The sequence below is a fragment of the Coregonus lavaretus genome, assembly GCF_964263955.1.
Source record: "Coregonus lavaretus genome assembly, chromosome: 17".
NCBI lineage: Eukaryota > Metazoa > Chordata > Actinopteri > Salmoniformes > Salmonidae > Coregonus > Coregonus lavaretus.
The window spans coordinates 29156536-29183465 of record NC_140004.1 but is presented as its reverse complement, the minus strand read 5'-3'; the positions used below and the strand labels follow the sequence as shown (position 1 = coordinate 29183465).

The window sequence follows — 26930 nt, the reverse complement described above, 5'->3', positions numbered from 1 at the left end:
CAGATTACAGACTGTTATCATCTCAGGACAAAAAGGGGCTAACCAGGTTGCAGGTTATAATCTATACAACGTGGCAGATACATTTAGCTACCTTCTGTTGCCTTTTGTATGGTAGATTGACTGTTAGTGGTCCAGCTTGGTCTATGGTCCCTATATGTTCCATGTAGGAATATTAAAAAGTACAACTTTAAAACGTTTATTTGGGGTCCAAGTTATGAAGCTATTTGAAATGATTTTTCTGTGTCTGTGTGTCACAAGTAAATGATCAATGTGTGTTGGCAAACATACTTCATGCCATGAGCTTTGGTATCTCTCAACAAAAGTGTCTCTGTAATACCGGAAAAAACAACACTCACTTGTTCACTCACTGCATTGCATTCATACCAGAAGTTAAATGCCATCTGCTCCAGGATCTCTGTCTCTTTCTGGGTCATACATTCAATTGTACTCAAGACAAGCTTTACAGTACAAATTTAGATAAAGCTGCTTACTAAACCAGGAATGTATCATCATTCAATGATAAATGAGGACACAATGGGAGTCACAAAGAATGCCCAACAGCTGGCATTGTCTACAAATCGCCTGGAATACGTTTAGCAGTATAATCAAAAGCCCAAACACATTCTGCAACACAAGAAAAAGTCATTTTTCTAAATATTTCAAGAGCATTTATTTACAGATGGCAGATCCTCTTTTGCAAGTAGACTAAAAGGTTGTTCACAATGTTTATGCAATCTGTGTCACCTTTCAAAATAAATCAGACAAAATATGGGAAAAAATACAAATAAATTGGAGACTGTCTCATGGAAGACACTGAGCAATATGAAGTACAGTATATCTATATCTACATCTTTATCACTTATATACTGCAGATGATGGATATATAAAAGCGTCTGCTAAGTGGCATATTATATTATATATTATATTGAATCATTTTCATGAGCATTTCAGCCATTTGCAGCGCGGGCGCCCCGGCAGCTCACTAGGTGGCAGCAATGCGCTCATATGCTCATAAAGACAAATGAAAAAAAAAAGCCAGCTTTTATGTCTGGCTTTAATCAAAGGTATAATAACTTCCTCTCTGCTTTAAATGTTATCACCTGTAGCAGGAACTGGCTGACCACGAGGGCTGGTGATGTATACTACAGTAAAACAACCTGGCACACCAGTTATGTCATCAGTGGTTCCCAATGGAACTGGCTGCTGGGGAGTTAGGCTTAGTACTGGGGAGACTGGTGGAGGTGTTGGCTGCTCCATAATGGGTATGGGGTATGGACCCGGGGGAGGAGTTGTGCCCACATGGAATGTTTGGATTGTGGATGTGTCAGTGATTGATGGCAGAGCCGTTGTGACCATAGACCGTATATGGGTTGCGACATCATCAGAAGTCAGACTGCGAGAATCAGACACTGCGATGATGACTGGATGCTGTGAGGTAGCCTCGGTTTCTGTCCCATTTAGTGCATCTGCTGATGAGGCGTCAGTTTGAAGTGCGGTTTGTGAAGCAATTAAAGCATCATCAACTTCTGAGGCTGTTTCAGAGGCTATAGCTTCGCTGTCTGGTAGGTCTGTCTCCTCCTGGGTGTCTGGTATTGCGGTCTCAGCGCCAGTGACCATTGGCTGACCATTCTCTGAGGAAGACTTGCTGGACTCTGAGGACTCAGACGATTCCAGGCTGTCAGCCATCATGTTTCTGAATTGGAATCCATGTAGACTGACCTGTTTTCACAAATATAAATACTATTTTAGTGGAGAAAAATAGCATAGCACACTTTTGACACATTCTCCATTCACTGACTTTGTGTCACAGTGCACATTATAATACAATAATTACAGATGTATCGAAAACAACTGGGACACTCTTACTGGTTTTGAAGATGCTACTGTTGCCACAAATAAAACATAAAAGGTGGTCCTCAAAATCTCCAATTTCTTTTCCTTCATTTCTGAAAGAGTAAAATAAATGTCAATGTTTTTAACATAGTAAACTTGACGAGCAATGTTGAGTACCAAAGGTTTATTGAATACATTATAATTTAACATAATTCATTCCATAGGGCCCTGTGTTTTGAACTATCATGTCACATTACCTAGATTTTAACCTTTATTTTAAGACAGAAATTAGAATTACACCAAACATTTTAGCAACTGTCTGAGGATGGTGCTGGACCATCTGACATAAAAAGAAAAGGAGACTGGTTGTTGAAAAAGCTTTAAATAAAGGTTAAAATCCAGATCATGTGATATGATTGTCCAAAACACAGGGCCATTTGATCATTCAACACTATATGGCAAATTTATTTTATTCTAAGCATTACCTTGATTAGGTTGAGTATCCTCTTGTCTTCAGCATAAAAAGGAAGGGGTTTACAGTCCCAATGAATACAAATTAAAACTTACTGTTCCTGCTGTATATCCAGTGCTGATAAGAATCAAATAGGATGGATGAATGAACAATGGACGCTGTTTGAATGGGGTATGCTTATATGCATGATTTGGTGTGTGGGATAAACCAAGTGTCACTCCATGATAATTCATTACATTTGCTGACTCATTTACATGGCAATACTGGTATACACTTTAGTCTTGTCTATATATGAAGAATAGAAACTTCAACATTAAATCCCCCAAAGTGTTGAATGAGAGAGTAGCAGAAATAACATACAGACAGACGAACCAATGTCATTTGAAGAAAAAACGATACGCTCGGTAAACATGTTTTTGTGGTTCCAAAGTTCCAATGTAAACAGCGAAAAACAATTAAAACAGAATTTTAGACCCAGGGCGATATTCTGTCAAGACTCTACAGTAGTCATTAAAGGAAGAATTATGTTTTAATTATAGCATAGCACCAAACCAAAGGAATGCCCTCATTCCTCGGGAACTAAATTCATTTGAGTAAACACAGAAAAACAAATAGACCAATACACATTTAGCTGAAGCAGAGAAGCTACAATCACATTGCACGTTAAAATGCCATTATCTAATATTAATGAAATAAATACATTGTCACGTTGTATAATGATTAGAAGACAGGCGCAGGAATACGTATTAGGGGTTTTATTACTCCACCCAACACAAACACGTATATATATACCAAAGGGATGTTACCCAAACAAAGAGCGAGGTGTAACCTCTACACAATACATGGGACGAGACCCATAAAGAACCAGAGCACAATACACAGTACTCACGAGACCAACGGACATGGGACAATAATCGACAAGGACAATGGGGAACAGAGGGCACATATATACACATAGTAATCAAGGGGAATGGGAACCAGGTGTGCGTAATGAGACAAGACAGTCCGGGGTTGATGGTAATGATCCATGTCAGTGATGCCTAGAAAGCCGTTGACGTAGACCTCCGGAACTGGTGAACGGAATGAGCAACCCCCCCCCCCCCACCCCCCACCAACGCGCTGCACCAGCAGCGGGACGACACCGGCCTCAGGGACGACCACAGGGATGCGGTGCGGGTTGGTCAGGGCGCCGATGGTGAAAATCCCTGGTCAGCGAAGCATCCAGGATATCCACCGCAGAAACCCAGCACCGCTCCTCTGGGCCATACCGCTCCCAGTCGATGAGGTACTGGAGACGCCCCGCCCCACGCCTCGAATCCAGGACTTCACGGACTGAGTACGCCGGACCTCCCTCAATGTCCAGAGGAGGAAGCGGGGTGTCACTGGGTCCAGCCTCAGCAAGGGGACCAGGCACCACTGGCCTGAGGAGAGACACATGAAAAGTCGTGTTAATGCGGTAATCAGCAGGGAGTTGCAAATGGTACGTTACCTCATTAACCCTCCTCAGGACTTTAAACGGCCCCACAAACTGTGGGCTCAGCTTCCGACAGGGCAAGCGGAGGGGCAGGTTCTGGGTGGAGAGCCAGACCCGGTCGCCTGGAGAGAAAACAGGCACCTCACTGCGGTGGAGGTCGACGCACGGCCCGCTGGAGACGAGTGTGCGCAGCGTTCCAGATCTCCTCAGCGCGCCGAAACCACTCGTCCACCACAGGGGCCTCGGTCTGGCTTGGATGCCAAGGTGCCAGGGCCCGGCTGATACCCCAACACGCACTGGAAAGGAGTGAGGTTAGTGGAGGAGTGGCGGAGGGAATTCTGTGTGTACTCAGCCCAAGGTAGAGAATCCACCCACTCCCCCGGCCGGTCCTGACAGTAACACCTCAGGAACCTGCCCACCTCCTGATTGACCCTCTCCACCTGCCCATTAGCTTGAGGACGGTACCCGGTGGTGAGACTGACCGTGACCCCCAGGCGTTCCATGAACGCTTTCCATACACTTGAGGTGAACTGAGGATCACGGTCTGACACAATGTCCTCCGGGATCCCGTAGCGCCAGAAGACGTGTGTAAAAAGAGCCTCCGCAGTTTGCATGGCCGACGGGATCCCAGGCAGAGGAAGGAGGTGACAAGCTTTGGAAAACCGGTCCACAACGACGAGAACGGTGGTGTTCCCCTGGGAGGGGAGAAGGTCAATGACAAAGTCCACCGAGAGGTGAGACCAGGGTCATTGTGGAACCGGCAGGGGAAGGAGCTTTCCATAAGGGAGGTGTCTGGGTGTCTTAGACTGGGCACAGATGGAGCAGGAAGAGACATAAACCCGGACGTCCCTAGCCAAGGTGGGCCACCAGTACTTCTCAGTTAGGCAGGCGATGGTACGGTCTATCCTAGGAAAGGAGGCGGTCCCGCACACCTGTGGGCACGTAGGCGCGGTTCTCCGGGCACTGTTCCGTGCGCGGAGAACCGTGCACTGTTCCGTGCACGGTTCCGTGCGCAGGGCCTGCCATATGTCGGCGTCCACGTCCCACAATACTGACGCGATGATACGGAACGGAGGGACGATGGGGGTGTCCTCTCCCTGCCTCTCCTCTGCATCATAGAGGCGAGACAGGATGTCCGCCTTCACGTTCTTCGAGCCTGGCCTATAGGAAAGCGTATATTTGGAACCAGGCGAAGAATAGAGCCCACATGGCCTGTCTCGGGTTTAGCCTCTTCGCTGCCCTGATGTACTCCAGGTTGCAGTGGTCCGTCCACACCAGAAAAGGGTGTTTGGACCTCTCCAGCCAGTGCCTTCAGAGCCTTCTTGCCCGCCAAGAGTTCCTGATCCCCTACGTCGTAGTTCCTCTGGAACTGGTGAACAGAATGAGCAGCAGTACCGGGGGGATCCGTGACATACATTGTAGTATGTCTTCCCAAAGTGTCCACAGATACACTGTAACATTGCAACACACAAGTTTAAAACGTTTTTTTGCAGATCATTGTTTTACATCCAATGGTAAACAGAAATATGCATTAAGTATAAAAAGACCCAACGATTGACAGTGTGGATGTTTATATGATAGTCAGCATTATACAGTAATTTAGTTTAATCTCCAGCTACTTTCAATACAAAAGACAAACACATAAACCTGATATTATTCTAATCCATATGCAGGAGGAGCCTTCATTGAGGCTCTATCTCCTCAAGGTGTGTCACCTCGAGTTGTGTGAGGATCTGTGGGGTGAACTGGGGAAAACTACTTTGAATCAGTGAAGACTGAATCTCGGCAGCCAATTTTCTATCCAATGTTTTCTCCTATGATGGGAATAAAAACACCAGGGTAAATGAGGATGGGAGGAAGAACAAAGTCAGGTCGTAGGGGAGGAGACGGCATGTTCACCCCACTGTTGCCCATCCCAGTGGCCACCTCAGATGGGAATACAAAGATTGGTCCAGGAAGTCCCTCTGCTGCCTTCGCCCCCGAGTTTGGGCTCTGTCCTGAAGGATGTACAAATATGGGCGTACAGGGCATGATGGGGGACAAACTGTCTGGTTGGCCACTGGGAGAAGAGGGCAGAATGAATACTCTGGATTGCTCCTTATCAGAGGCTGTGAAAACATGGACGGGAGGTATTCCATTTCCTTGTATGGGCACACAGGGGAGGCCTCCACTTTGGTCTGTGTCCCCGTCCCCACTTGTGGAGTCTGAGGGTTGGATGCAGAGGGCCACATAAGTGATCACAGTTTCCACTAAGAAAACAGGGAGGGTATACAATACCTGTGATAGGTGGGACAGCGCCTTTGAAAGGAGGGACAGAAGGATCAGAGGTCTTAGGGGGCTTGATGGGCCTGTATGGGTCCTCGTCTGGGGGTGGGGGTGGTGGTGTGGGTCGGAGCAGTGGAGGACGGACAGGTTTGGGGATGCGGCGAGGGGGAAATGGATGGTCTTCGAAGTAAAAGGTGGGAGTGAAGGAGTCATAGTCCGTGTCCCTCTGATCCAAGGGTCTTGACAGGGGATATCTGAGCAAATGGCCAACTGGATTAGGTTTTCTGCTGCTCTTTGCCATCATCTTTATAAGAGACATAAAACACAAATGTAATTATGGTAAAGAGTAACACATGTGTTGATATGATGATATCAGCAGCTTGCTGCCTCATGATTTTAAATGTTAAATGTGAATAAATGGTCACTTACTGGGAAACTGAGGGAGACTCCAATCAAGCACATGACAAAGATCAAATTCCACATCCTTCTGTAAAAATAGAAAAAGGAAACAGTCAAGTTTATGGCCTATAGAAATACATCAACAAAAGTATCAAATGAACCACAGCGTCATATGTATAATTGAAGATATAATAATTAAATCAGAACAGAGGGCTATCTAGAAGAAAACAAACTTAAGTCAACATTACTGTCAAGAGATGACTATCAAGATTCAGTTGCGCGTATCTTCTTGAAACAATATTGTTGTAAGGATAGGACAGGGCTACAGTTCCTTTTTATGCATGTAATCAAAGGGTGTGGACTGTAGTTTGAGGTGAGATTTTTCCACATATCACTGCAGCCCATCTGAGGGGTGACACACAGGGAGGAGACATCAACCCTTAGGTAACAGAATAGATCAACCTGTCATGACAGCCTTTAATCAAATAGCTTATTTGGTTCTGGGTTTCCGAGATTACACCTAGATATCAACATAATATTTGGCCATAGGAATGTTTAATATCAGATAAACATGTGGTTGATAAATCCAGAGACATAACAGAAGCTTCTCTATTGGCACGTTAAATATAAACTAAGATGGTCTGATACACATGCCCTTTCAGGCCATGCAACAAAACAGTGATTCTCCAGACCACCACATAGCTCAAGGCCACATATCAAATTCATGAATCATGTTAATTGATTTTCAGAATCGTAAAAGCCATTGCTTTGTATAATTAAACAAATATTGTGCAAAATAACATTTTCATTATACAATCTGGTCAGAACCAAACACAAGATGTGACAAGTGTTTTGGATTTTTCATTACCTAAAAGGTCTGAAATCTGGAAAGCACTGACTTAATCATTAAAACCAATAAAATGTGTGTGTGTGTTGGTTTATGCTCAACTGTTATACTTATAAATTATTCTTGCTATATCGTGTTTCTTCTGTAAGTCTCTCCATGAGGATGATTCTTGAAAGTTAATTAATTAGTATATATATATACACATTTCCATATTGACATAGCATCTCTGTTTCACTGACACTAAACAACTCCATGCAAAGTTCAAAGTTGTGGTTTTTTGCATGTCTCCTTTCATCATGGTTGTGATTAGAACTGTGATTAGAACATTGTTTATCCCTCTCTGAATCTGCAAAAACTTACTGGCATCTACTAATGTTATTTGCTTCCTTACCCATCTGGCTGGAGCTGCTGTGTGCCTTCAACTGGTACTTTAGTGTTGAACTCAAACAACAGGTTCTTCTTACCAAACGTTGGTTGTGTCTGAAATATTTTATATGAACATGTACACATGATCAAATCAATGATAATCCAAAACCAAGGTAAAATAACTTTGGGTTCAAACTCAACTATTGCTTTATCTTTCTTAATTCTACTTTGGTTTAAAAGAGCCATCTTCTGGCCATAGTAAGACATAACATGGCAGTAAATACTCCCAGAGAGGAAGAGGCGAAGCGAGAGGTATAACTGGGCCCAAAATCTGTCTTCTCCAGCAGGTGGCATTTTTTATTTTATTTTTATCCCAAGCAAGGAGTTTTTGTATTGAGGTCAATGAAAGTGTCCAATTTGGTTAGCAAAAAATGTTATGGCTTATTTGCTACGTGTGTCTTATTTGATAGAATATACGTTTCGTACTACTTAGGTTGTTACTAGTGTACTGATATATGTAGGGCACATGACTTCCTGGCAACTTTGAGAAAAAACACTTTATATCGGAGTTGTGCATGTTATCACACTTGTATCTGCCCTCTCATTGGCTAGAATGGTCCCACCTGATCTTGCCTCCTCCTGACTGCCTTCCATTTTTTAAGACATTTATTTTCGTTGTTAGAGAGGCCAATGGAGTATCTGGTCAATGTAATAGGTCATCTGTGGTACTCCCATAGAAAATACTCACACTGAGTGGGGCATGGAGGCCTTCTTGTGGCCTACAATGTTCACAGTAATCCAAGCTGCCAAATAGCCATATTAAAATGTTATTTCACCAAGTAAATTGATTTAGGATTCAATCTTTCTCCATTATGCATAGTGCATGTTAGTTGTGTGCAAAAATCTTTGACTTCATCACACACACACTCCTTTTGCATGCTGTGGTGAGATCAGACTCACAGAGATGACCAATGAATAGCTGTAGTCACAAACACAATGACACATCTGAAAAAACACCTTTGCATGGAGCTGTGTCAGTGAAACAGAGATATTATGTCAGTATGGAAATGTACTGTACAATATCTGTATTAATGTATGATAATTATCCTTCAAGCGTAATGTTGATGGGGAGAGACTGATAGAAGAAGGAAGATAGAGCAAGACAAGACAGACGAGATGAGACAAAGGAGAGAGAGACAAGGAGAGAGAGACAAGGAGAGAGAGACAAGGAGAGAGAGACAAGGAGAGAGAGACAAGGAGAGAGAGACAAGGAGAGAGAGACAAGCGACAGAGAGAGAGAAAGAGACTGACTTCATCAGGTAAGGGCATGTTATGGTTATGTTAAAGTTATGTCATGCAAGGAGTCCTTTGTGGGAGAATAACAAACCAGTATTTACTATGATTTAGCATTGTTGGCTCCTTTCTGTGGGTTACTGGGGGTTTGGACCCCAACTGGACATTCATATTGGTAGAAAATATATTTTTGATGTAACTATACACTTACAAAACTCTTAACACAAAACTCTTAACACAAAACTTCTAACACTTGTAACAGATCCTTTTCAATAAATGATTATTGAAGACATCTTTCGAGTCAGAATAATTGATTCAATACATAGATAAGAATAGGAATATTACTGTTATCTGCAAAAACATAATAGCAGCCCTGAACCATATGTACAGTCCTGAACCATACAGGCCTGAACCATATGTACAGTCCTGAACCATACAGGCCTGAACCATATGTACAGTCCTGAACCATACAGGCCTGAACCATATGTACAGTCCTGGACCATACAGGCCTGAACCATATGTACAGTCCTGAACCTAATAAAAGGCTAAAGGTCAGTTTGTGTGTAGCTAAGTCTGATAGATTTAACAGAGTCTATGAAGAGGAAATATTGTGTTTATTGGGTGATCTTGTGGAAATAGAAAATTAAATCCATTTGGTGTTTTATTGCCCTCTGTACGATGATTTGAGACGGTGCTCAACCTGAAGTGTTCTGGCTACAGGATGAACATAGGCAGGAGTTATTTTTCAGCAAGAGATTCTTCGACATTGCACAATTTATTTTTAAAGCCTGGGGCAGAAGTGTATTGTTTGTGTATTGTGATAAGGTGAAAGCTGTACTTTGCTATGATTGCTAGTTATGCATTTAATTGTTAAATGCATTTCATTTGCTAAATGTAATAATTGTGTTTTGTGAACACGTACTTAAGGAAATCGTGTTTTACAAGCCCATACGGGCTGGGAACAAATTGGTGTAAAACACAGAAATAAAATAAATCATATAAAATCAAAATCATAGCCCAACTATGTAGTTGCCCATTTAGCAAAACATTACTTTTTGTGTGTTTGTGGATGAATCCGATTACTTTGCTGCGATATTTCCATTATCCATCAACTTTACTGTGAACCAACTCTTCATCATTTGTTGCAAAACAGTTTTATAAACAGTGTATAGCCTACAGTTTAGCACAGTTTTCATACTTTCTCACCAATGTATCTCAATATTTACAGTAGCCTTACACAAGGATGCAGAATTACAGGGTCCTTCCCCTGCTGATCACAGGTAAGTGTACGTGTGTGTATGTGTATGTGTCACACCCTGGCTCTGGGACCCTATATGTTGAGCCAGGGTGTGTTCATTCTGTGGTGTTCATTCTAGTTTGTTGTATTCTATGTTTGCCCGAGTGACTCCCAATCAGAGGCAACGAGTGTCAGCTGTTGGCTGGTTGTCTCTGATTGGGAGCCATATTTAAACTGTCTGTTTTCCCTTTTGTGTTTGTGGGTTTTTGTTCCGTGTTCGGTCATTGATACCGTTGGACGTCACGAGTCGTTTCTTGTTTTGTGTTTAAACTTTAACTAATTAAAGTATGTTTGTTCATCACGCTGCGCCTTGGTCCTCCTCTATGAATGACGATCGTGACAGAAAAACCCACCTCGACTGGATCAAGCAGCGTGACGAGGAGAGAGGATGGACTTGGGAGGAGATGAGTGCGAGTCTGGCAAGAGGGATGGAGGCCTTGGCCACGGGTAGGAGTGAAGCCCATAAATTTTTTAGGGGGGGGCTAACGCCGTGGACGACAGGGCAGCAGGAGGCCGCCAGGTTACGGGAGTCACTGGTCACCAGGGGGAAGGAGGATGTAGAGGCACGGCGAGAGGTACTGGCGTGTGTTGCCAGTCCGGTCCGGCCTGTTCCTGATCCCCACGTATGGCCAGTGGTGTGTGTTCCCAGTACGGTCCGGCCTGTTCCTGCCACTCGCACCAAGTCAGTGGTGCGCTTCGTCAGCCCGGCACGGCCCGTTCCTGCTCCCCGCACCAAGTCAGTGGTGTGCTTCGTCAGCCCGGCACGGCCCGTTCCTGCTCCCCGCACCAAGTAAGTGGTGCGCTTCGTCAGCCCGGCACGGCCCGTTCCTGCTCCCCGCACCAAGTCAGTGGTGCGCGTCGTCAGCCCGGTCCGGCCCATTCCTGCTCCCCGCACCAAGTCAGTGGTGCGTTTCGTCAGCCCAGCTCGGCCCGTTCCTGCTCCCCGCACCAAGTCAGTGGTGCGCTTCGTCAGCCCGGTCCGGCCCGTTCCTGCTCCCCGCACCAAGTCAGTGGTGCGCTTCGTCAGCCCGGTCCGGCCCGCTCCTGCTCCCCGCACCAAGTCAGTGGTGCGCTTCGTCAGCCCGGTCCGGCCCGCTCCTGCTCCCCGCACCAAGTCAGTGGTGCGTTTCGTCAGCCCGGCGCAGCCCGCTCCTGCTCCCCACACCAAGCCAGTGGTGTGCGTCGTCAGTCCGGCACGGGCCGTGCCTGTTCCACCGGTGGCTGGTCCGGCACCGGTCAGATGCTTCGCGCCGGAGCTAGAGCAATCCGCTCCACCAGTGTCAAGTTCAGCTCCAGCCAGCGGGGCCAGACTGGACCAGGGGCGCTATGGGGGGTTGATTGGAGGGTGGTGGTCAAGGCCGGAGCCAGAACCGCCGCCGAGGAGGTATGCCCGCCCAGCCCTCCCCTGTTTTGTTTTAGTTGAGGCGCGGTCGCAGTCCGCGCCTTTAGGGGGGGGTACTGTCACACCCTGGCTCTGGGACCCTATATGTTGAGCCAGGGTGTGTTCATTCTGTGGTGTTCATTCTAGTTTGTTGTATTCTATGTTTGCCTGAGTGACTCCCAATCAGAGGCAACGAGTGTCAGCTGTTGGCTGGTTGTCTCTGATTGGGAGCCATATTTAAACTGTCTGTTTTCCCTTTTGTGTTTGTGGGTTTTTGTTCCGTGTTCGGTCATTGATACCGTTGGACGTCACGAGTCGTTTCTTGTTTTGTGTTTAAACTTTAACTAATTAAAGTATGTTTGTTCATCACGCTGCGCCTTGGTCCTCCTCTATGAATGACGATCGTGACAGTATGTACAGTATCTCACAAAAGTGAGTACACCCCTCACATTTTTGTAAATATTTGAGTATATATTTTCATGTGACAACACTGAAGAAATGACACTTTGCTACAATGTAAAGTAGTGAGTGTACAGCTTGTATAACAGTGTAAATTTGCTGTTCCCTCAAAATAACTCAACACACAGCCATTAATGTCCAAACCGCTGGCAACAAAAGTGAGTACACCCCTAAGTGAAAATGTCCAAATTGGGCCCAATTAGCCATTTTCCCTCCCCGGTGTCATGTGACTCATTAGTGTTACAAGGTCTCAGGTGTGAATGGGGAGCAGGTGTGTTAAATTTGGTGTCATCGCTCTCACACTCCCTCATACTGGTCACTGGAAGCAAAGAACTCTCTGAGGATCTGAAAAAAAGAATTGTTGCTCTACATAAAGATGGCCTGGGCTATAAGAAGATTGCCAAGACCCTGAAACTGAGCTGCAGCACGGTGGCCAAGACCATACAGCGGTTTAACAGGACAGGTTCCACTCAGAACAGGCCTCGCCATGGTCGACCAAAGAAGTTGAGTGCACGTGCTCAGCGTCAAATCCAGAGGTTGTCTTTGGGAAATAGACGTATGAGTGCTGCCAGCATTGCTGCAGAGGTTGAAGGGGTGGGGGGTCAGCCTGTCAGTGCTCAGACCATACGCCGCACACTGCATCAAATTGGTCTGCATGGCTGTCGTCCCAGAAGGAAGCCTCTTCTAAAGATGATGCACAAGAACGCCCGCAAACAGTTTGCTGAAGACAAGCAGACTAAGGACATGGATTACTGGAACCATGTCCTGTGGTCTGATGAGACCAAGATAAACTTATTTGGTTCAGATGGTGTCAAGCGTGTGTGGCAGCAACCAGGTGAGGAGTACATAGACAAGTGTCTTGCCTACAGTCAAGCATGGTGGTGGGAGTGTCATGGTCTGGGGCTGCATGAGTGCTGCCGGCCCTGGGGAGCTACAGTTCATTGAGGGAACCATGACTGCCAACATGTACTGTGACATACTGAAGCAGAGCATGATCCCCTCCCTTCGGAGACTGGGACGCAGGGCAGTATTCCAACATGATAACGACCCCAAACACACCTCCAAGACGACCACTGCCTTGCTAAAGAAGCTGAGGGTAAAGGTGATGGACTGGCCAAGCATGTCTCCAGACCTAAACCCTATTGAGCATCTGTGGGGCATCCTCAAACGGAAGGTGGAGGAGTGCAAGGTCTCTAACATCCACCAGCTCCGTGATGTCGTCATGGAGGAGTGGAAGAGGACTCCAGTGGCAACCTGTGAAGCTCTGGTGAACTCCATGCCCAAGAGGGTTAAGGCAGTGCTGGAAAATGATGGTGGCCACACAAAATATTGACACTTTGGGCCCAATTTGGACATTTTCACTTAGGGGTGTACTCACATTTGTTGCCAGCGGTTTAGACATTAATGGCTATGTGTTGTGTTATTTTGAGGGGACAGCAAATTTACACTGTTATACAAGCTGTACACTCACTACTTTACATTGTAGCAAAGTGTCATTTCTTCAGTGTTGTCACATGAAAAGATATACTCAAATATTTACAGAAATGTGAGGGGTGTACTCACTTTTGTGAGATACTGTATATGTGTGTATATGTGTGTGTATGTGCGTGCATGCGTTTCATGAGATACAAGTACAAGTATCTGTATTTAACTGAATTTACAGTGGGGAAAAAAAGTATTTAGTCAGCCACCAATTGTGCAAGTTCTCCCACTTAAAAAGATGAGAGAGGCCTGTAATTTTCATCATAGGTACACGTCAACTATGACAGACAAAATGAGAAAAAAAAATCCAGAAAATCACATTGTAGGATTTGTAATTAATTTATTTGCAAATTATTATGGAAAATAAGTATTTGGTCAATAACAAAAGTTTCTCAATACTTTGTTATATACCCTTTGTTGGCAATGACACAGGTCAAATGTTTTCTGTAAGTCTTCACAAGGTTTTCACACACTGTTGCTGGTATTTTGGCCCATTCCTCCATGCAGATCTCCTCTAGAGCAGTGATGTTTTGGGGCTGTCGCTGGGCAACACAGACTTTCAACTCCCTCCAAAGATTTTCTATGGGGTTGAGATCTGGAGACTGGCTAGGCCACTCCAGGACCTTGAAATGCTTCTTACGAAGCCACTCCTTCGTTGCCCGGGCGGTGTGTTTGGGATCATTGTCATGCTGAAAGACCCAGCCTCGTTTCATCTTCAATGCCCTTGCTGATGGAAGGAGGTTTTCACTCAAAATCTCACGATACATGGCCCCATTCATTCTTTCCTTTACAAGGATCAGTCGTCCTGGTCCCTTTGCAGAAAAACAGCCCTATAGCATGATGTTTCCACCCCCATGCTTCACAGTAGGTATGGTGTTCTTTGGATGCAACTCAGAATTCTTTGTCCTCCAAACACGACGAGTTGAGTTTTTACCAAAAAGTTCTATTTTGGTTTCATCTGACCATATGACATTCTCCCAATCCTCTTCTGGATCATCCAAATGCACTTGAGTCCCTGGCGGCGTAGTGTGTTACTGATGGTAGGCTTTGTTACTTTGGTCCCAGCTCTCTGCAGGTCATTCACTAGGTCCCCCCGTGTGGTTCTGGGATTTTTGCTCACCGTTCTTGTGATCATTTTGATCCCACGGGGTGAGATCTTGCGTGGAGCCCCAGATCGAGGGAGATGATCAGTGGTCTTGTATGTCTTCCATTTCCTAATAATTGCTCCCACAGTTGATTTCTTCAAACCAAGCTGCTTACCTATTGCAGATTCAGTCTTCCCAGCCTGGTGCAGGTCTACAATTTTGTTTCTGGTGTCCTTTGACAGCTCTATGGTCTTGGCCATAGTGGAGTTTGGAGTGTGACTGTTTGAGGTTGTGGACAGGTGTCTTTTATACTGATAACAAGTTCAAACAGGTGCCATTAATACAGGTAACGAGTGGAGGACAGAGGAGCCTTAAAGAAGAAGTTACAGGTCTGTGAGAGCCAGAAATCTTGCTTGTTTGTAGGTGACCAAATACTTATTTTCCACCATAATTTGCAAATAAATTCATTAAAAATCCTACAATGTGATTTTCTGGAAAAAAAAATCTCAATTTGTCTGTCATAGTTGACGTGTACCTATGATGGAAATTACAGGCCTCTCTCATCTTTTTAAGTGGGAGAACTTGCACAATTGGTGGCTGACTAAATACTTTTTCCCCCACTATATGTGTGTATTTATTTGTGTGTATGTGTGTTTGTGTGTTTATTCACCACAGGTTTCACCACTCTCTCCTCCTGCCTCCCTCAGCTTCAGTATCACTTTGTGAACAAGAACAAGAGCTGGACTGAAGCTAAGGTTTACTGCAGACAGAAATACACTGACCTGGTCACAATAGACAACATGCAGGAGATGTATAGGCTGAGAAGTAGTGTAGAGGATTCCACTGTTGCAATGGTCTGGATAGGGCTGGATTTTTTTTTCTCATTTTGTCTGTCATAGTTGACATGTACCTATGATGAAAATTACAGGCCTCTCTCATCTTTTTAAGTGGGAGAACTTGCACAATTGGTGGCTGACTAAATACTTTTTTTCCCCACTGTAAATTCAGTTAAATACAGATACTTGTACTTGTATCTCATGAAACGCATGCACGCACATACACACACATATACACACATATACAGTATCTCACAAAAGTGAGTACACCCCTCACATTTCTGTAAATATTTGAGTATATCTTTTCATGTGACAACACTGAAGAAATGACACTTTGCTACAATGTAAAGTAGTGAGTGTACAGCTTGTATAACAGTGTAAATTGTCCCTGGCAGACAGAGATCACTACAGAGAGGGAGAGGCTGAATTTAGGAACTGGGATAACAAACAACCAACTAGTGACAACTTATGTGTCGGGATCAACAATGATGGTAACTGGCATGACATTCCCTGTTCAACAGCCAGTAATTTCATCTGCTATAATGGTGAGCATCGCTGTCACTATCTCAGCCACACTCAGTTCACACACGCACTCACACACTCTCACTATATATACGCACGCTCACATACGCGCGCACACACACACACACACACAGTTAACATGACTCCCGGAGGAGCGGAATTCCAGATAACTATGGCGGGAATGAGGACTGTGCTGTCACATGGCTGAATTACCATGGCAAATTGGGTGACAGGAAGTGTGAAGAAAATCATCCTTTCTTTTGCTACAATGGTGAGTCAGAATGGATGAATTAATGAACTAATTAATTAATGACACTCTTCTCTCCATCTTCTTTCCAGACGGTCTGATTCTGGTCCAGGAGAACAAGACCTGGTCAGAAGCCCTGGAGTTCTGCCAGGAGACACTTGAGGACCTGGTGACTATCCCCAACCAGAGTGTCCAGCACTGGGTCAGACTCCAGGCCAAGAGGCCTCCACAAGTCTGGTTCATCCTTGGGAGCAATCATTGGGAGCAATTTCCAAACGCCTGAAGGTACCACGTTCATCTGTACAAACAATAGTATGCAAGTATAAACACCATGGGACCACGCAGCCATCATACCGCTCAGGAAGGAGACGCGTTCTGTCTCCTAGAGATTAACGTACTTTGGTGCGAAAAGTGCAAATCAATCCCAGAACAACAGCAAAGGACCTTGTGAAGATGCTGGAGGAAACAGGTACAAAAGTATCTATATCCACAGTAAAACGAGTCCTATATCGACATAACCTGAAAGGCTGCTCAGCAAGGTAGAAGCCTCTGCTCCAAAACCGCCATAAAAAAGCCAGACGACGGTTTGCAACTGCACATGGGGACAAAGATCGTACTTTTTGGAGAAATGTCCTCTGGTCTGATGAAACAAAAATAGAACTGTTTGGCCATAATAACCATTGTTATGTTTGGAGGAAAAAGGGGGTGGCTTGCAAGCCAAAGAACACCATCCCAACCGTGAAGCACGGGGGTGGCAGCATCATGCTGTGGGGGTGCTTTGCTGCAGGAGGGACTGGTGCACTTCAGAAAATAGATGGCATCATGAGGAAGGAAAATTATGTGGATATATTGAAGCAACAGCTCAAGACATCAGTCAGGAAGTTAAAGCTTGGTCGCAAATGGGTCTTCCAAATGGACAATGACCCCAAGCATACTTCCAAAGTTGTGGCAAAATGGCTTAAGGACAACAAAGTCAAGGTATTGGAGTTGCCATCACAAAGCCCTGACCTCAATACTATAGAACATTTGTGGGCAGAACTGAAAAAGCATGTGCGAGCAAGGAGGCCTGCAAACCTGATTCAGTTACACCAGCTCTGTCAGGAGGAATGGACCAAAATTCACCCAATTTATTGTGGGAAGCTTGTGGATGGCTACCCGAAACGTTTGACTCAAGTTAAACAATTTAAAGGCAATGCTACCAAATACTAATTGAGTTTATGTAAACTTCTGACCCACTGGGAATGTGATGAAAGAAATAAAAGCTTAAATAAATCATTCTCTCTACTAATATTCTGACATTTCACATTCTTAAAATAATGTGGTGATCCTAACTGACCTAAGACTGGGAATTTTTACTAGGATTAAATGTCAGGAATTGTGAAAAACTGAGTTAAAATTTATTTGGCTAGGGTGTATGTAAACTTCCGACTTCAACTGTACATACATCGAATATTGATTACTTGGTGTTTTCACCTCACTACATTTATTGACTAGATTGAAACAGAATTTGGTCACTGTCTTCTCATTATAATCCAGTCATTGTTTATTGTAAAGCCACGTACACATTCTGGTTGCCAAAAACGTAGAGTAAATTTATCTGTTATTATGGCAAGACATAATGTTTCAACTTACATAGAATTGAGATATATTGGTGTAATTGAATGTAACTAATATAAACTACAATAGTAAATCTAATAAGAAATCGAATGGTTCCTTTTCATTGTAATTGTTTATCAACTAATTAATGACTGCAATCAATCATTGTTTTGTGTACAGTATCTGCTGTTACCATGAACAATTGAGTAATTGTATTCTGGATACCAAAGTAGTTTTAGAACAGCTATATGGTTTTATTGTAAAGTGTTGTCATAATGAGTCGTTACAGGGTTGTTGTGGTGAAGGGTTGTTATCTCTGGTATGCGTCCCAAATGGCATCCTATTCCCTATTAGTGCACTACTTTTGACCAGGGCCCATAGGTTTCTGGTCCAAAATAGTGCACTTTAGGGAATAGGGTGCTATTTGGGACTTAGCCTGGGTTTGTTACATAGGGTTCATTCGCTTGCTTTATCCATGTCCAGTCATTCTGACATGCATGTTTTAGATTACCGATAGATATAGCCAGCCAATACAAATAGATATAGCCAGCCAATAAAGATGTATGTTATTTAAATGGTTTGTCTGCTGTCTATCATTGTTAGCCTATGATGTTATTAGTTGTGTTACTGTCATGTCCTGGCAAAGGTGAAAACCATTAATATATAGCTCAGTGTTGAAAACACTCTGATGAAGGCTTTAATACTGAAACACTTTGGCTGCATCCCAAATGGCGCCCTATTCCCTGGCCTATATTTGTGCACTACATTTGACCAGTTCCCTAAAGTATTTAACTGCACAGAGAATAGAGTGCCAATCATGAACATATTTTATTGATCCTCTATGACTATACATTATCATGTCAGCGATGTTATTATTATATTAGTGGATTTGATAGAGCAGTTACAGGCTTTCTCTGTTACACATGCCCAGCTTCCACCACTGAGTGTCAGCAGTGAGCTACAAACTAAACAAAGGGTTGTGTTCCCATTAGGCCTATATTGAACTATGCAAAGCAAAACAGCTGTGATGTCCCTGTGAAATTACTGCAGGAACACAGTAAAATTATATTTCTATGAAGTGTTTGTGACTTTAGTCTTTGTGACTTCACAGAGCTATGTGTTGCTTGCTGCCATAGAAATTGAATTCTTCATTCTAATTCTATAGTACTAGTTCTAATTCTAGCACTTTAGTTGCTTTTTTTTGTGAGCAGTTAGCAAGTTTATCTTCCCATATTAGAAGGTTGTATATTGTTCCTGCCAACATTGCCCAGTAGAAGTTAAAACAGCTGCCATGGAGTTACGCATTGTCAGCAGCATCATAATGCTTTGGGGTTGAAACCACGTAGGTAAATCTCTCTCCATCCCTGTCAGTAAAGCTAGCTATGGAAAAGGCAGTTAGGGCCCTGTCTTTCCCCCTGTCTGTCCGGCTCCTGTCTGTCCCCAGCCTTCTGTGTCTCCTGTTCCTGCTGTCCTGTGTCCCTGCGGGGAGACCCTGTCTGCAGTGTGACCGCAGGGTCAGGCTCCTCCACGAAGACTACCTATTGGCTGCTTCCTCTGCCACCGTAGAGGACCAGATAGAACTGAAGAAGATTCTAGACTACGCCTATGTCACCTACAGAACCACCAGCAACCAGTATAGTGGAGTTATTGGTAGGTGGTGGTTACCAACGCTCTACCAACTGTGCCATAAAGGTTCAGACCTCTTAGTAGTGGTTGTAGTGCACTTTAAAAAGTGTGTGTGTCTGTGTCTGTGTGTGTGTGTGTGTGTGTGTGTGTGTGTGTGTGTGTGTGTGTGTGTGTGTGTGTGTGTGTGTGTGTGTGTGTGGTGTGTGCCCCCAGACCCGACCACCCTCTACAGGGCCAGTACAGAATACCAGAGTGAGTTTGACCGTTTCCAGGGCAGCCAACTCACAGGTGTGTGTGTGTGCCTGTGTGTGTGTGTGTGTGTGTTCGTGCTTGCGCGTTTGCGTATGTGTGAAACTGACTACCGTCTGTCTGTCCTCTCCCTGTGTAAGGGCCTCTGACGTTTGAGGCCATTCAGATTCTGGAGAAAGGCAGGAAAATTCTAGAGAAACACCTGCAGACTTTTGTCCAAAAAGGTGAACGGTTCAGCTGTAACACATTAAGCCTAGTGTTAATATCAATAATACCAACAGTAATACTAACAGTGTCACTGTAATATGTTTATGATTCTAGCTATTCCTCCTGTAATAACAGTTTACGGCAACACTTAACATAGAGTGGAATTTAATGTCTTGTTTTCGTGTTCTCAGGTCTCTGCCCTAACAAATGTGGTAAGTCCATGATGACATGAATTCATTTGTTTGTCTTTTAATCTGCCAATCCTTTCATCCCCTTCTATAGTGCCATCATTTAATCACTTTGACTGTGTGCTTCCCCTATCATTACCTCACCTATTGGCCTGTGATCACACACACGCACGGGGTCTCACACACACACACACACAACCTCTTCCATTACAGTTACTTTATATCAGCAACAAATTGTGCTGTCTTTCTAAACTGCAGGGTTGCTGTATCAGAGAGTAATGAACTGCTTTTCCTGTCAGTACAAGCTGCACACCTGCCCCTCTACCACTCAGGACTGCGGTGGTGAGTGTGTGTGCATCCATGCGTGGGTGAGCCTGTGTGTGTGTGTGTGTGTGTGTGTGTGTGTGTGTGTCTTTATGCAGCAGCACTGTCTACTCTTATTGAATGTCATACACTCTAACAAGAAAAGGTTCCTGGAGTATCCTTTAGGGGTTCTTCAAATTGAAACTGTGGGGGAACCCCTATAGGTTCTTCGAATAACCCTTTTTAATGGATCCTCAAATAACCTTTTGAAGAACCTTTTGGGGTTAATTTTTTAACTACCCCCCCTGTTGTTATTATTATTATTATTATTATTAATAATAATAATATGCATAACAATAACAACAATAACACAATATTTTAGTTGTCAGTGTTTATTATGATTTTAGTGGCAAAGCAGAATAAAACAATTCTAATATGAGGTAAACTCCCAGCAGAGCCCCAAGTCCAATGGATATATCCTCTGGCGTGTTGATGTTAATGTGTTGATGTTCTCCGTATCCATAGCCAGAATGATTTTGCAGTGCATGGTGATCGAACAGGTTTCCTGTTATATTCATCAGAGGTGTAGGGAGGGTGAAGTCTGTGAATCCCAAAAAATGTAATTATACAGATGATTAACAAAACACACAACAGTATTCATACCTTGGTTTTTGTGGTGAATGTGAATGAAAAAAAAACTGTTTTTGATAATGGTTTTCATACACATACAGTGGGGGAAAAAGTATTTAGTCAGCCACCAATTGTGCAAGTTCTCCCACTTAAAGAGATGAGAGAGGCCTGTAATTTTCATCATAGGTACACGTCAACTATGACAGACAAAATGAGAAAAAAAAATCCAGAAAATCACATTGTAGGATTTTTTATGAATTTATTTGCAAATTATGGTGGAAAATAATTTGGTCAATAACAAAGTTTCTCAATACTTTGTTATATACCCTTTGTTGGGAATGACACAGGTCAAATGTTTTCTGTAAGTCTTCACAAGGTTTTCACACACTGTTGCTGGTCTTTTGGCCCATTCCTCCATGCAGATCTCCTCTAGAGCAGTGATGTTTTGGGGCTGTCGCTGGGCAACACGGACTTTCAACTCCCTCCAAAGATTTTCTTTGGGGTTGAGATCTGGAGACTGGCTAGGCCACTCCAGGACCTTGAAATGCTTCTTACGAAGCCACTCCTTCGTTGCCCGGGCGGTGTGTTTGGGATCATTGTCATGCTGAAAGACCCAGCCACGTTTCATCTTCAATGCCCTTGCTGATGGAAGGAGGTTTTCACTCAAAATCTCACGATACATGGCCCCATTCATTCTTTCCTTTACACGGATCAGTCGTCCTGGTCCCTTTGCAGAATAACAGCCCCAAAGCATGATGTTTCCACCCCCATGCTTCACAGTAGGTATGGTGTTCTTTGGATGCAACTCAGCATTCTTTGTCCTCCAAACACGACGAGTTGAGTTTTTACCAAAAAGTTCTATTTTGGTTTCATCTGACCATATGACATTCTCCCAATCCTCTTCTGGATCATCCAAATGCACTCTAGCAAACTTCAGACGGGCCTGGACATGTACTGGCTTAAGCAGGGGGACACATCTGGCACTGCAGGATTTGAGTCCCTGGCGGCATAGTGTGTTACTGATGGTAGGCTTTGTTACTTTGGTCCCAGCTCTCTGCAGGTCATTCACTAGCTCACCGTTCTTGTGATCATTTTGACCCCACGGGGTGAGATCTTGCGTGGAGCCCCAGATCGAGGGAGATTATCAGTGGTCTTGTATGTCTTCCATTTCCTAATAATTGCTCCCACAGTTGATTTCTTCAAACCAAGCTGCTTACCTATTGCAGATTCAGTCTTCCCAGCCTGGTGCAGGTCTACAATTTTGTTTCTGGTGTCCTTTGACAGCTCTTTGGTCTTGGCCATAGTGGAGTTTGGAGTGTGACTGTTTGAGGTTGTGGACAGGTGTCTTTTATACTGATAACAAGTTCAAACAGGTGCCATTAATACAGGTAACGAGTGGAGAACAGAGGAGCCTGTCACGCTCTGGCTCCGGGACTGTGTATTTTGAGCCAGGGTGTGTTCATTTGGTTGTGTTTGGTATTGGTTGTGTTGTATTTGGTTGTGTTTCCTTGTTTGGTCGTGTGACTCCCAATCAGTGGTAACGAGTGTCAGCTGTCGGCTCGTTATCTCTGATTGGGAGCCATATTTAAACTGTCAGTGTTCACCTTAGTGTTGTGGGTTTTTGTTCCTTGTCAGTCATTGTAACTGAGGACTTCACGATTCGTCATTGTTTGTTGTTTTTTGTAGTGAGTACTTTAATTTAATAAAGTCATGTTCGCTCAACGCGCTGCACTTTGGTCTCCCTCATTAGACGATCATGACAGAAAAACCCACCTTAACCAGATCAAGCAGCATGAAGAAGAGAGAGGATGGACTTGGGAGCAGTTGAGTAGGAGTCTCGACTGGGCCAAGCCAAGAGAAGAGGAGAGAGGTTGGACTTTGGAGCAGTGGGGTGATAGTCTGGCGAGAACGATGGAGGCCTGGTCCACGAAGAGGAGAGAACCCCAGAAAATTTTTAGGGGGGGGCTCACGACGTCGGACCAGCAGGAGGCCGCGATAGAGCGGTCCAGTGGGTTGCCGGAGGAGGCCGTCGGGTTACGGGGGCCACTGGTCGAAGAGGGGATGGAGGAAGTAGAGGCACGGCGAGAGGTACTGGCGTGTGTTGCCAGTCCGGTCCGGCCCGTTCCAGATCCCGGTGTAGGGCCAGTGGTGTGTGTCCCCAGTACAGTCCGGCCCATCCAAGCTCCCCGCACCAAGCCAGTGGTGTGCGTCGTCAGCCCTGTCCGGCCCGTTCCTGCTCTCCGCGCCAAGTCTGTGGTGCGCGTCGCCAGCCCTGTCAGACCCGTGCCTGCTCTCCGCACCAAGTCTATGGTGCGTTTCGTCAGCCCTGTCCGGCCCGTTCCTGCTCTCCGCACCAGGTCTGTGGTGCGCGTCGCCAGCCCAGTCCGGCCCATCCAAGCTCCCCGCACCAGGTCAAGGGTGCGAGTCGTCAGCCGGATTCAGCCCATTCCTGCTACTCGCACCAAGCCAAGGGTGCGAGTCGTCAGCCGGATTCAGCCCATTCCTGCTACTCGCACCAAGCCAAGGGTGCGAGTCGTCAGCCGGATTCAGCCCATTCCTGCTACTCGCACCAAGCCAGGCATGCGAGTCTTCAGCCTGGTGAGGCCTGTTCCGGCTCCACGCACCATGCAAAGGGTGCGTATCGTCTGCCAGGTCCGGTCCATTCCTGCCTCACGCGCCAAGCCAGGGGTGCGCGTCGGCAGTCCTGATCCAGCTAACTGGGTCAGATCGGACTGGGGGCACTACGGGGGGATTGTAGTAGGGTGGTGGTCAAGCCCGGAGCCGGAGCCGCCTCCGAGGAGCAATACCCACCCAGCCCTTCCCTATTTGGGGTGTAGGCGCGGTCGGAGTCCGCGCCTTTAGGGGGGGGTACTGTCACGCTCTGGCTCCGGGACTGTGTATTTTGAGCCAGGGTGTGTTCATTTGGTTGTGTTTGGTATTGGTTGTGTTGTATTTGGTTGTGTTTCCTTGTTTGGTCGTGTGACTCCCAATCAGTGGTAACGAGTGTCAGCTGTCGGCTCGTTATCTCTGATTGGGAGCCATATTTAAACTGTCAGTGTTCACCTTAGTGTTGTGGGTTTTTGTTCCTTGTCAGTCATTGTAACTGAGGACTTCACGATTCGTCATTGTTTGTTGTTTTTTGTAGTGAGTACTTTAATTTAATAAAGTCATGTTCGCTCAACGCGCTGCGCTTTGGTCTCCCTCATTAGACGATCGTGACAGAGCCTCTTAAAGAAGAAGTTCCAGGTCTGTGAGAGACAGAAATCTTGCTTGTTTGTAGGTGACCAAATACTTATTTTCCACCATAATTTGCAAATAAATTCATTAAAAATCCTACAATGTGATTTTCTGGATTTCTTTTTCTCAATTTGTCTGTCATAGTTGACGTGTACCTATGATGAAAATTACAGGCCTCTCTCATCTTTTTAAGTGGGAGAACTTGCACAATTGGTGGCTGACTAAATACTTTTTTCCCCCACTGTACCTTGTCCATAATGTAGAGGCCTATGGGATATTCATTGAAGAGGTAAGGGAGGAGAATGGTAAATGTGATCTGCATAACATACCAATTGACATAACTTTGTATGCCTCCTTGTCTGTATACCTGCAGACAGACACAGAAGTGAGAAGTTCAGTCATCTGCACCCAATACAGCTGGCCTTCAACATATTCTTATAGCCTACATTGAATTGTGTCCATTCTCAGTTTTAGGAAGATTTGCACAATATGAAAAGATATATGATATCATCATAAAACAATATCAATTTAGATCATACAAGGGACAAACCTTACCTTAAATTGAGGAGATATTGACCTTTTTCAGTTAAGTGCCTTTCAAATTAAAATCAAAATGTTTCAGTTGGGCAGTTAGGTTCCTGCAAGAACCCCCACCAACTAAGGAGGTTCCTCGATGAACCCCACCTCCTATGGGGCTCTTGGAATAACTTTTATGGGGCCATTTCCAGTGCCAAGAACCCTAAGGTTCTTCAAAGAACTTTGAGGATCTTAGAAGAACCCTTGTTGAACCTCTAATTTTTAGAGTGTAGATGACTTAGGTAATACTGACCTAATCAAACTATTCTAATCTGAGGTTAAATCAATCCCTCTGTCTATCCCTCTCTTCCTCTAACCATTCTTCTCTCTTTCTCACTCCCTCCTCCTTCTCTTCTCCCCCTCTCTCTCTTTTATTCTCTCACTCTTTCTTACTCCATCCTCCTTCTCCTCCCTCTCTCTTTCACTCTCTCTCCTCCTTCTCTCCCTCCACCCCACTCCCTTCCTCCCTCTACCCCTCCCCCTACTGATCTCTCTCTGCTAGAGTATCCAGTGGAGGCAGCAGAGGGAGGACAGGCAGTGTTGGACTGTTTCCTCCCCTGGCATAGTCTAGTAGTGGGCCGGCGAGATTATCACTACACTTGGACTCCAGGGACGCATGGGACTGCAAATGTAAGACGCGAGTGTGCACACACACACACACACACAGACAAACACACGCAGAAAACCACACAGGAGCATTCTTGCTTGGAACACATGCATGTCATGTTATTCATTTTGTCTTTCATCCATCCCTTTCCCATTTTTCACTTCCCTCTAGCTGACAGAGGGTGATTTCAGAGTGCTGGTGGTTACTGAGGATTCCTCTGTGGTGCTGAACCAGCTGCATGTCGATGAGGAGGGCATGTACCGCTGCCTCCTAACGGATGGCAAAGGAACTGTCCTTTCACGCACACACTTCCTGCTCACTGGTATGCCAGTTTGAATACATGTGGCCCATGGCCTACTTCAGAAATGCATCATCCCTTTCTCCCTTCCCTGAAGAAATCAGTGATAAGAGTTGTTAAAAGTTATGTTCTTTGCTTTCACTTATCCGGCTGTGTTAGATCAGTGATTACTTCAAGAGGACAGATCAGTCTCTAACAAAGCCATTGATAGAGGCATAGACATTCAGGGGTTACAATTCTCCAGTAGAAGATGCATGAAATGGAATGGAAATAAAGAGGTTTGGAAACAGAATAGGCCAGATCACCCTTCACCTCTCCCTCTCTTTTATCCACAGTCACCCCTTCACCTGTCCCAACTCCCAGATCTCTCCTCACCCTGCCCTCCCTCCCTCCTGGTGATGATGCCTCCCCCATTCCTCACCCTCCCACTGACCTCCTGCTGGTCATCATCGCCATGGTTACTGCCCTGAGTCTGACGGCCAGCCTAGGCCTTGCTGTTGCTTTTGGGTGAGAGAGGGATGGAAGGTGGGAGTGGGGGACAGAGTGAATGATGGGGTGAGGGAGAGGAAGGGAGAAAGACAGAGAGAGGGGAGGAGGAGAGAGTGACCGAATGAGTGATTTATTAAATTATGAATGATTGCTTAAATATTTGAGTGGGTTAAAGACAGACAGAAAGAGAGGGGAGAGAGATGATGGAGGAATGATGGAGGGATTCATTTGAAAAAAGATGAATGGATGTTCAAAAGATGAATTGAGAAGTTTGACCATGTGAAATTGGCGGAACAAGGACAGAACATGTCCAATCTCACTCCCCTTCCAAAATTCAAAAGATGCCCTGTGTAGGTACACCCTTACGAAATTGCGCCGATAGAATTGTTCCTCATTACCGTCATATCCCACAGCCTACCGACAGATGTAACATTTTAAAGTATCTACTGTCCTTAGTTGCCAGCAGAGTGAGAAGTAACAGAAATGTAAACTTTTGCCTTGAAAAATCAAGGACACATTTCTGGTGTCAGAGTTGAAGAGAAAACAGAATGACATTGTGTCATAAAGACTGAACAATGTGTGTGTGTGTGTGTGTGTATGTATGTGTGTGTGTGTGTCCTTCCACTAGATTGATGACTCTGAGACAACAGAGAGAAGAGGAGGAGA

General features: G+C 44.9%; 1 protein-coding gene across 1 annotated transcript; it reads left to right on the top strand.

Annotated features, from left to right (window-relative positions):
- Window positions 1–10192: 10192 nt before the first annotated feature.
- On the top strand, window positions 10193–26286 carry izumo1 (izumo sperm-oocyte fusion 1; the record flags this gene model as incomplete). The annotated part of the gene is made up of 10 exons (XM_084180390.1): window positions 10193–10229; window positions 16351–16495; window positions 19299–19504; window positions 19694–19768; window positions 19870–19953; window positions 20128–20148; window positions 20383–20466; window positions 25373–25500; window positions 25649–25799; window positions 26111–26286. 10 exons carry the CDS (start codon window positions 10193–10195, stop codon window positions 26284–26286), a joined length of 1107 nt encoding a protein of 368 aa, XP_084036516.1.
- Window positions 26287–26930: the final 644 nt, after the last annotated feature.